Raw genomic sequence first — 10,137 nt, forward strand, 5'->3', positions numbered from 1 at the left:
AACACTTACACTTACATGTCATCGGTCAGAGCTTAGTCATGTGGTCACATCTTTCTAGAAAATAAGCTGAGAAAGCAATCTTCTATCCACATGGCCAGGCCACCAGATAAACAGTAGAGGCTTTATCTGAAAGGCAGAAGGTGAGGAAGAACATATCTCTGCTGTGGGCACTGATTAAATGCCAAACTGTGTGGTGTAGAAACTCAGTGGAAAAGAGACCTAGGATCACTGTTGTAACTCATTCAAAAATGACTTTCTGAAAGCCAGGCAAGGTGGCTCATGCCTGTAATCCTAGCACTCTGGGAGGCTAAGGCAGGTGGAGTTTGAAACCAGCCTAAGCCAGAGCAAAATCTTTTCTCTAAAAAATAGCCAGGTGTTGTGGTGGGTGCCTGTGGTCCCAGTGGAGACTGAGGAAAGAGAATCGCTGAAGCCCAAGAGTTTGAGGTTGCTATGAGCCGTGATGCCACAGCTTTCTACCCAGAGCAACAAAGTGAGAGACTCTGTCTCAAAAAAATAAGACTTTCTGAGTGAGGTGTCACTGGTTCTGGATTTTGCAAAATGATTAGACTTTTGGTAGATAAATAGAGAAGGAAAGGTGTGGTGGTGAATTCAAGTGAAATGAAGAGATGGGCTTAGCTTCTGGGTGACTTAGCATGATGGAGGCTCTGAATACCCATTTGAGCCTGGCCATGGTCTGATGGGTGGCGGAAATCTGTTTATGAATGTTGAATGTGGGTACCAAGCAGGCAGCAGAGGCCATGAGGACTTCAGTCCCTTAAAGCAGAGTATGGAGGCTGTTTGGCAGGTGATCTAGAGGCAGAGATCAGAGTCTTTCTAGAGTATGTAGCTAATAACCCATAAAATCTTTCCAGGGCCCTATCACCCTTACCATTAACTCCTAGCCCTCTAGAAGTGCCTTTAAGGCTCAGTGGCATCTGGGTCCTGCTTTTGTTTCTGCCCCTTCTAATGCACAGTGCTCCAGGCAGGGGGGCACATCTTCCTGCTCCTTGTGCCAGGCACAATCTCTCTCTTGCCTCTAGGCTTTCATATAGACTATTCCTTCTTCCTCCCTCTCCATTCAAGCCATCTAGCTTCCTCCTCCTCTTTTTTGTTTGTTTGTTTGTTTTTGAGACAGAATCTCACTCTCTGACACCCTAGATTGGGTGCCATGGCATCATAGCTCACATCAACCTCAAACTCCTGGGCTCAACCGGATCCTCTTGCCTCAGCCTTCCCAGTAGCTGGAACTACAGGCACCCACCACAATGCCTGGCACGTTTTTCTACTTTTAGTAGATAGTGTCTCATTCTTGCTCAGGCTTGTTTTGAGCTCCTAAGCTCAAGCAATCCACCTGCCTCAGCCTCCCAGAGTGCTAGGATTACAGGTGTGAGCCACTACACCCAGCCCCCTTTCCTCTTGGTTTAGATTTCAGTTGGGATACCATACTTTTAGGAAACTTCCTTAATCCCCAAGTCTGGGATAAGAGTCTTTTCTACACGCTCTGGACCCATTCTATTGATAATGCTGAGTCTCCTCTTTCATTAGAACACGAGGGCAAGCAGCCCTTCTGTTTTGTTCTCTGTTGTATCCAGTGGCCAGCATGGGGCCTGGCCCAGATAGGAGCTTAGGAAATGTTGAAGAAATTGGCCTTGAGGATCAGGAGTGGTGGCTTATACCTGTAATCCCAATGCTTTGGCAGGCTGAGGTAGAATGATTGCCTGAGGCTAGGAGTTTGAGACTAGCCTTGGCAACATATCAAGACCCCCGTATCTACAAAAAACCAGAAAGAATTAGCTGGACGTGGTAGTTGGTACCCAGCTACTTGGGAAGCTGAGGCAGAAGGATGGCTTGAGCCCAAGCATTCGAGATTGCAGTGAGCTAGGCTGATGCCATTGCACTCCAACCTGGGTGACAGAGCAAGACCATCTCTTTAAAAAAAAAAAAAAAAAAAATTGGCGCCTTGATCTGATAAGAGGCAGAGAGTTGTTCTAGGAGGAAGTGGGATTCACAGAGAAAAACCGCAGTGAAAGAGCTCTTCACAGGCAGGTGACTGCATTGTCATGGCTCTGGTCTCCTGTCTAGGAGAAGGGATGGGGCACCTGAGTCTCGGCTTCCTGTCAAGGATCTGCCCCAGAGCAGAGCTACACAGGTGGCCATGGGTTGGGGCAGAGAATGAGGCAGCCCTGAGAAGGCAGTAACCCCCGCCCCCCAGACTCCTTTATGAGTTCTATTGCCTCAACTGATCTCTCCCTCTGTACTCCTCTGTGCTCAGCAGGTCCAGGACATACAGCCCATCCTGAGACCCTTACCACACTCAGAGACCAGGGAGGTAAGAGGGAGGAGGGGCCGGCAGAGTGGCCTGGGGTCAGGCCCCTTTCTGTTTGGATCCCCAGCCTCCTGGTCCTTTCTTCTTGGCCTTTCAGATCCCTTTTGAGAAGAACTGTGGGGAGGACAAGAAGTGTGAGACAAACCTGCAGCTGTCCTTCTCCCCTGCCAGGTCTGTAAGGTGTCACCCCAGCTTCCTGTCCACTGCTGTGTAGTCTTGAGGCAGCCCCTGTGTGCTGGAAAGAACGCTGGGCTTAGAGTCAAAAGACCCTCTCTCCACTCAGCAGCTGTGTCATCTGGGGATACCACTTCCCTCTCAGGGCCTTAGTTTCCTTTTCTGAGAAAAGGGGAATCTAAAACTTAATGCCTGAGCATATTTTTTCTGGCCTACCAGATGCCTCAGTTTGGAAATTCCTCACTGTGATCTTGCTCCATCTCAATCTCATAACTTTTCCCCATCTTCCCTCCAGATCCAGAGCCCTGCGTCTGACCCCTTCTGCCAGCCTCTCTGTGGAGCTGACACTGAGTAACTTGGCAGAAGATGCTTACTGGGTCCAGCTAGACCTGGTCTTCCCCGAGGGACTCTCCTTCCGCAAAGTGGAGATGCTCAAGGTGAGCAGGAAGGCAGGACGCTTGTAGGGGGCTGTTTCTCTGGCTCCAGCTCCCTTCTCTGAGCCCCAGGTGGCAAGGACGGCTGGAACACATGGGCAGCAGCAGGCAAGCAGGGGCCTTAGAGTGACGTCTGGGTTCTCAGCCTGATGGTCACCCTCAAGCTATATGATCTGAGCTATAAGGTTCACCCTCTTTGGGTCTCAGATTCTACAACCAAATAGTGAGGCTAGGGACACTCAGCAGCTTAGTGCAAGAGTTCTGTGAAACGGAGCGAGTGTGTGAAAGAGGCCCCCACACCAAGCTCAGGCGCACTTGGCAACCCAGATGTGCACGAGGAGTGAGATGGATCACCTCCCTCATGAGGTGGCCAGAATTTCTGAGGGATGGCCTGAGCTATGTGAAATATAGTTTTGGTTTTAAAGTTAGCATTATAAAAGTAATACATGATCACCACAGAATCTTGGAAATTACAGAGAAGTTTAAAGAAGACAGTCACCCATACTTCTTCAACTCAGCAGTCACTACTTTTTGTTTCTCTTAAAGCCCTGACCACAACAAAGCAATTACTACTTCCAACTTCGTGGTATTTACCCTACTTAATTTTCTTTATTTAGTTATATAGATTTATATTATCTATTTATTTATACACATTAAATTATGTATTCTACATTCATGTTAGGTATTTGGTATTTTGCTCTCTGTATGGTTATTTTTCCTGAAAAATATCTTTGTGTGGTAAAAATGTATGTAGTATAAAGATAACATTTTCATCATTCTTTTTTTTTCTTTTGAGAGAGAGAGAGGCTCACTCTGTTGACCCAGGCTAGAGTGCTATGATGTCATAGCTCACAGCAACCTCAAACTTCCAGGTTCAAGCAATTCTCTTGCCTCAGCCTCCCAAGAAGCTGGGCCTACAGGGGTGGACCACCATGCCCAGAACACTTTTTATTTTCTATTTTTAGTAGAGATAGGGTCTTGCTCAGGCTGGTCTTGAACTCCTAAGCTCAAGCAATCCACTTGCCTCGACCTCCCAGAGTGCTCGGATTACAGGTATGAGCCACCTTGCCCAGCCCATTTTCATCATTCTTAAGCTTACATTTCAGTGGCATTGAATGCATTCATAGTGTTATACAACCATCATCACTATCTATTTCTAGAACTTTTCCATCATCTCAAACAGAAGCTGCATGCTACTCTATTAATAGCTGCTCTATTAAGTAGTTTCTCCCCATTCCCCACCCCTTCCACTCCTGGTAATCTCTAAGCTGCTTTCTAGGTCTCTGAATTTGCCTATTCTAGATATTTTATGTAATATTTGTTGTTTATGTTTGGCTTATTTTATGTAGCACAATGTTTTTGAGTTTCATTCATGTGGTCGTGTGTATATGAATTTTCTTTCTTTTTAAGGTTGAATAATATTTATTTCATATACCACCTTTTATCAGTCCATTCATTTGTCTATGGACACATAAATTAATCTTATACAGAAACATTAAATGCTTAATCCCCTAACAGAGGATTAAGAATTTGAGATCTGGCACTCTGGGAAGCTGAGGCCAGTGGATTGCTTGAGCTCAGGCACCCACCTAAGCAAGAGCAAAACCCTGTCTCTAAAAATAGCCAGGTACTGGGTGGCGCCTGTGGCTCAAGGAGCAGGGTGCTGGCCCCATATGCCAAGGGTGGTGGGTTCAAACCTAGCCCTGGCCAAAAAAAAAAAAATAGCCAAGTGTTGTGCTCATTGCCTTTAGTCCCAGCTACTTAGGAGGTTGAAGCAAGAGAATCACTTCAGCCAAAAAGTTTGAGGTTGCTGTGAGCTATGACAACACAGCACAAGACTGTCTCTGGTGACAAAGTAAGACTCTGTCTCAAAAAAAAAAAAAAAAAATATGGGTGGCGCCTATGGTTCAGTGGATAGGGCGCCAGCCCCATATATTGAGGGTGGCGGGTTCAAACCCAGCCCCAGACAAACTGCAACAAAAAAATAGATGGGCATTGTGGTGGGCACCTGTAGGAGTCCCAGCTACTTGGGAGGCTGAGGCAAGAGAATCACCTAGGCCCAGGAGTTGGATGTTGCTGTGAGCTGTGTAATGCCATAGACTCTACTGAGGGCAATAAGGTGAGACTCTGTCTCTACAAAAAAAAAAAGAGAGAGAGAGAGAGAGATCTGGTGTCAAACAGTTCTGTATTCAAGTTCTTACCTGATCCCTGCATAACCCAGTTGTGAGGCCTTGGGGAAGTCACTTAATCTCTGTCTCTATTTCCTTGTCTGACTGAAATCTGTCCTGCACAAGATTGTGATGAAGACAAATAGTTTAATAATGCTTTGCCCAGGCTCGGCACCCGTAGCACAGTGGTTACAGTGTCAGCCACATACACCGAGGCTGGCAGGTTCAAACCTGGCCCAGACCTGCTAAACAACAAAGGCAACTGCAACAAAAAAATAGCTGGGCATTGTGTCAGGTGCCTGTAGTCCCAGGTACTTGGGAGGCTGAGGCAAGAGAATCGCTTAAGCCCAAGAGTTTGAGGTTGCTATGAGCTGTGACGCTACAGCACTCTACTGAAGGCAGCATAGTAAGACTCTGTCTCAAAAAATAATAATAATGTTTTGTCCGGGATCAAGTTCATTTTTTAAGGATTGTTCAGTATACAGAGGTAGCAGCACATTTAATTTAATTAATTAATTTATTTATTTAGAGACAGAGTCTCACTATGTCACCCTCAGTGCAGTGCCATGGTGTCACAGCTCACAGCAACCTCCAACTCTGGGGCTTAAGTGATTCTTTTGCTTCAGCCTCCCAAGTAGCCGGGACTACAGGCACCTGTCACAACGCCAGGCTATGTTTTTGTTGCGGTGTGCTATAGGTGCCGAGCCATTTTATTTTATTTTATTTTATTCAGCAGCACATATTAAAGATTTCACAGTGTTCTCTCCTTTGATTGTACAGTTCACTGAACCTTCCTATCTCTTTGAACTGTTTGACCACTTTAGTTTTTTACTATTATTAATGGTGTTGCAGTGACCATCTTTATACTAAACCTCTATCTACACCCCTGATACTTTGGCCTTGAGTCTCTGAAATCAAGCTGTGGCAGGGACAAAGCCCTGAAGGAGGTGGGCCCTGAGGGGTGACAGCCCCTGGGGGAACCCTTGGCCTTGCCCAACAATGAGCCTGTTCTCTGTCCTCCCACTCCCAGCCTCACAGCCAGATACCTGTAGTCTGCGAGGAACACCCCGAGGTGTCCAAGAATCTGTCCAAGAAGCTCTCTTGCAACGTGAGCTCTCCCATCTTTAAAGCAGGCAGCTCGGTGAGTGTGTCAGGTCCCTTGGAACTAAACAGCCAAGGGGCTATGGGCTGGTGGATGGGAGGGAACTCTTGGCTCTGGGGAAGGGAGCAGGTGATTGTCAAGAGAAGGAAATGGATGAGGGGCTGTTTTGTGTCATGTTTGAGAGTCTGGACTTTGGAATCAGACAAACCTAGAATTGGGTTATTCATATGTGTCCTTATACACATGAATTAACCTTTTGGAGCCTCAGTTTCCTCATCTGTACAAGGGGAATACACATCTCGCCCAGTGTTTGCAGTATAGGGAGCATTTGATAAGGGCCTCTGAGATTATGGGGATTTAGGGGGTGCCGAGGCTGTCCCTGAACCCTCATCTTCATTCTCCTCGCCTTCTCTGCCAGGTTGTTATCCAGGTGATGTTTAACATGCTGCTGAACAGTTCCTGGGGGGACTTGGTCGTGCTGCATGCCAGTGTGAAATGGTGAGCAGGGCTCAGGCAGGCCCCACCAGCATCTCTGCCCTGTCTCAGCCTGCCACGCAGACCTGGCCCAGCCCACCTCCTAACACTGCCCTCTACCTTGCCCCAATGCAGTGACAATGAGGATTCAGGCCTCCTGAAGGACAACTCGGCCACTATCAGCATCCCAGTCCTGTATCCTGTCAACATCCTCATCGAGGAGTGAGTCCTCCCCAGCTGATGGCAAGCCCCTCTGCTCCCTCCTCTGCCTCTCACCCAGGGCCTCTCCTTGTTACCCAGGGCTCTCCTTCTGAGCCTCCTCCCTTTCCTAGTCTCACACACACACACACACACACACACACACACACACTGGTAATTAGAACTGATTCCAGCCACAACCCCTGCAGTTTTCAACACTTCAAAGAGTGAGGGCCCTTTAAGAGCTCTAAGCCTTCACTGATGGAAGGAAAGGCTCATTGGATGCTGGCCTTGATGTTAGATGCTGACCCAGCTGCACTGCCCAGATGCTGGCTTTCCCTGGGACCTTTGACACTTCTCTGAGGCAGCTATGCCCCTCTCATTTCACTAAGGAACAAACTGAGGCAGAGAAGACAGATACTTGCCCAAGGTCATATAGCTACAAGTGCTGAAGCCAAGGTCAGCAACTGACTCCAAAGCCCTAGCCAAACTCTCTATTTTTCTTTTGGTTACAGTTTTGGCAGGGGCCAGGTTCGAACCTGCCACCCTTGGTATATTGGGCCGTCACCCTACACTGAGTCATAGGCACTGCCCCCAAACTCTTGACTGGGGCCAGAAATGCTAAAAGAAATAGGAGAAAATGTATCAAAATGGCCTTGTTTTTGGAGAGCTTACAGTCAAGTTGGAAAGACCAAACTCATGTACACACAGTCAGTGAATCTCAGGACATTGTGGCAGGAAGGGCCCATAGGGATTGCTAGTTGAGTTTTCTTGTTTGTAGGGAGAAAAAACTAGAAAATAGAGTGACTTTTTCAAATTGGCTCAGTGAATTAAGGACAAGGACAGTGGCTGAGCCCAGGTCTCCAGTGCTTTTGAACATGAAGGCAGGAGAGGAAGCAGAGGGTTAGCCATTGGCTAATGTGGTTATCTAGGAGAAGAACTAGGCCCAGAGGACAGCGCAGACTCTGGTGAGGTAGCACATAGTGGGAAAGACACAGCCACCAAGGCACACCACTCTTGGCTCTAGCCCTGTCCTTCTACTGCAGGGCTTTGGGCAAGAGGCTAACCCCTTCCAGGAGCCTTAGTTTCCCAGGGAAACATAAGGCTGTTATGAGGGTTGAACCATGTGGTCTCTTGGAACAGTGGCTGGCAACCCAGCGTTCCCTGGAGTCAAGGATGCTTCTCCTCAACCTTCCATCTCTGCTCTTCTCTCTCCACAGCCACAAAAACTCCACACTTCATATCAGTTTCACCCCTAAAGGTCCCAAGATCCAGGAATTCAAGCACATCTACCAGGTATGATCCCCAGTATGAAAGGTCCTTCTTAGTCACACATTCATTCAGTATGTTCTAAGGACTGAGAATACAGATGCCAAATAGACATGGTCCCCATGGTCCCCATCAGGTCTAGCACTCCACCTAGTTGGATGAGGCTTTCTCTGTAGTATCACAGGCTGTCCCCTGAGTCTGAGGTTTCCCTAGAGGAAAACTCTGAGGGAGGAATGGGCATTGACCGAGGCAAGAGCATTTTCACTTCACTTTGGAAGATAACTATAGAATACTACCATATAGCATAGCTCAGCGAAGTTCAGTGTAGTGTAGTGTAACTAAGAGTATAATTGCTCCTCTCAAAACTTTGGTTTCAATATATTCTAAACCAAATTTTTCATCTTCCCTAAGCCACATCTCTTCTGACTTCCTTCAAGTCCATTGTTTGTTTCCCTGCCATCTTTTCCTTGAGAACCTTTGCTTGAGGTTCAGTGCCCATAGCTCAGTGGTTAGGGCACCAGCCACATAACACCAGGGTTGGTGGGTCCAAACCCGGCCTAGGCCTGCCAAACAACAACGACAACTATAACAACAACAACAAAAATAGCCAGGCATTGTGTGTTGGGCACCTGTAGTCCCAGTGACTTGGAAGGCTAAGGTAAGAAAATCCCTTAAGTACAAGAGTTTGCGGTTGCTACAAGCTGTGACATCATGGCACTCTATGGAAGACGACATAGTGAAATTCTCTCAAAACAAAACAAACAAACAAGAAATCTTTTGCTTGAGCTACTCTCCTAGGTTAGATACTTTGCAAGGAATGAATTTCTCCTTCCTCCTGCCTGCTAAGCTGCCTCTCCATGTCCTGTTGTCCACATCTCATTCTCTCTTAGGCTCCTGCTACTACTCAGACCTAGTCTACAAACTGTTATGTCGAGACAAGCTGCCATCTTGGACCATCATTCTCCTTTCCTATCTTCTTTTATTCCATGCCGCAGTGAGTGGACCTCCCTGGAGCCATGACTCCCCATTGTCTGGCCAATGATGCCCTAACTTCTCACTCTAGGCCTTCTGGGCCCCAGTCTGGTTCCAAGCTTCCTTTCCAGCCTTGTCTCCTTTCCAGGTATCCCACCCTCCAGCCACATCCCATTCTCCTGGTGCTGTCCCACTTCCCTGCATCTTCTCTTTCCAGATGCCCTCTCTCACCTTCACTGCTCAAAATTCTTTATTTCACAAGTTAAATGCAAATGCTGCCTCTGACATTAGGCCTTTTTACTTTAACAGATATTTTAAGTGTCCACAAATATTTGTGGAATAAACAGTAGACCCCTCAAATCAGATCTACATGTCCTTGCTTGACTTCCCTGAGACATTATTGGTGCACTTTTTTCTCTTATACATGTCTAGGTCTCTTTTTATATAAAAGGTACTCAGGAAATATTTCTTAACTCAATGTAGTTGCCAAAATGAGTCTTTGCCAACCTGCATTATGCAAATAAAATTTTTGCATCTGTTCTTGTTAAATATCATTCACTCATTCAAAAACTTACTTTTTTGAAGGCTTATCATGTGCTAAGTATTATGTCAAGCAATAGGGGATTGGAGGTGAGATAAGACAGAGTCCCTGTCCCCAGGAAGCTCATAGTCTAGTGGAGATACAGACACACAAGCAGATACTTGGCCATCCTGCCAGGGATATACAGGGTGCTGTGCAAATACAGGAGGATGGGGCACCGACTTGTCCTTGGCAAGTCAGCCAAACCTTCCCAGATGATATTGGAGCAGGACCTTGCAGGATATATCAGAGTTTGCTGTATGGAGAAAGTAAGGAAGAGCACCTCAAGGCCTTGAGGACTTGTGAGGGTTTGAGCAACTGGGGTGCTCAGTCATTACACACAGCCTAACAAATAGTGGGACCAGGCTCGGCGCCTGTGGCTCAAGCGGCTAAGGCGCCAGCCACATACACCTAAGGTGGCGGGTTCGAATCCCCAGCCC

General features: G+C 47.0%; 1 protein-coding gene across 2 annotated transcripts in view; it reads left to right on the plus strand.

Annotated features, from left to right (window-relative positions):
• ITGAL (integrin subunit alpha L) overlaps positions 1-10,137 on the plus strand; it is a 49,717-nt gene that overhangs the window by 32,431 nt on the left and 7,149 nt on the right. Inside the window, exons 19-25 of one of the 2 annotated variants that reach the window (XM_003795870.3) lie at positions 2,273-2,329; positions 2,424-2,497; positions 2,796-2,937; positions 6,133-6,243; positions 6,623-6,702; positions 6,814-6,900; positions 8,097-8,172. In XM_003795870.3, coding sequence (XP_003795918.1) covers positions 2,273-2,329; positions 2,424-2,497; positions 2,796-2,937; positions 6,133-6,243; positions 6,623-6,702; positions 6,814-6,900; positions 8,097-8,172 — 627 coding nt within the window. The remainder of the gene's footprint in view (positions 1-2,272; positions 2,330-2,423; positions 2,498-2,795; positions 2,938-6,132; positions 6,244-6,622; positions 6,703-6,813; positions 6,901-8,096; positions 8,173-10,137) is intronic. The other variant, XM_023516757.1, reaches the window with a different exon arrangement.

Source organism: Otolemur garnettii, unplaced genomic scaffold, assembly GCF_000181295.1.
Source record: "Otolemur garnettii isolate 467f Iridium unplaced genomic scaffold, OtoGar3 scaffold00096, whole genome shotgun sequence".
Taxonomy (NCBI): Eukaryota; Metazoa; Chordata; class Mammalia; order Primates; family Galagidae; genus Otolemur; species Otolemur garnettii.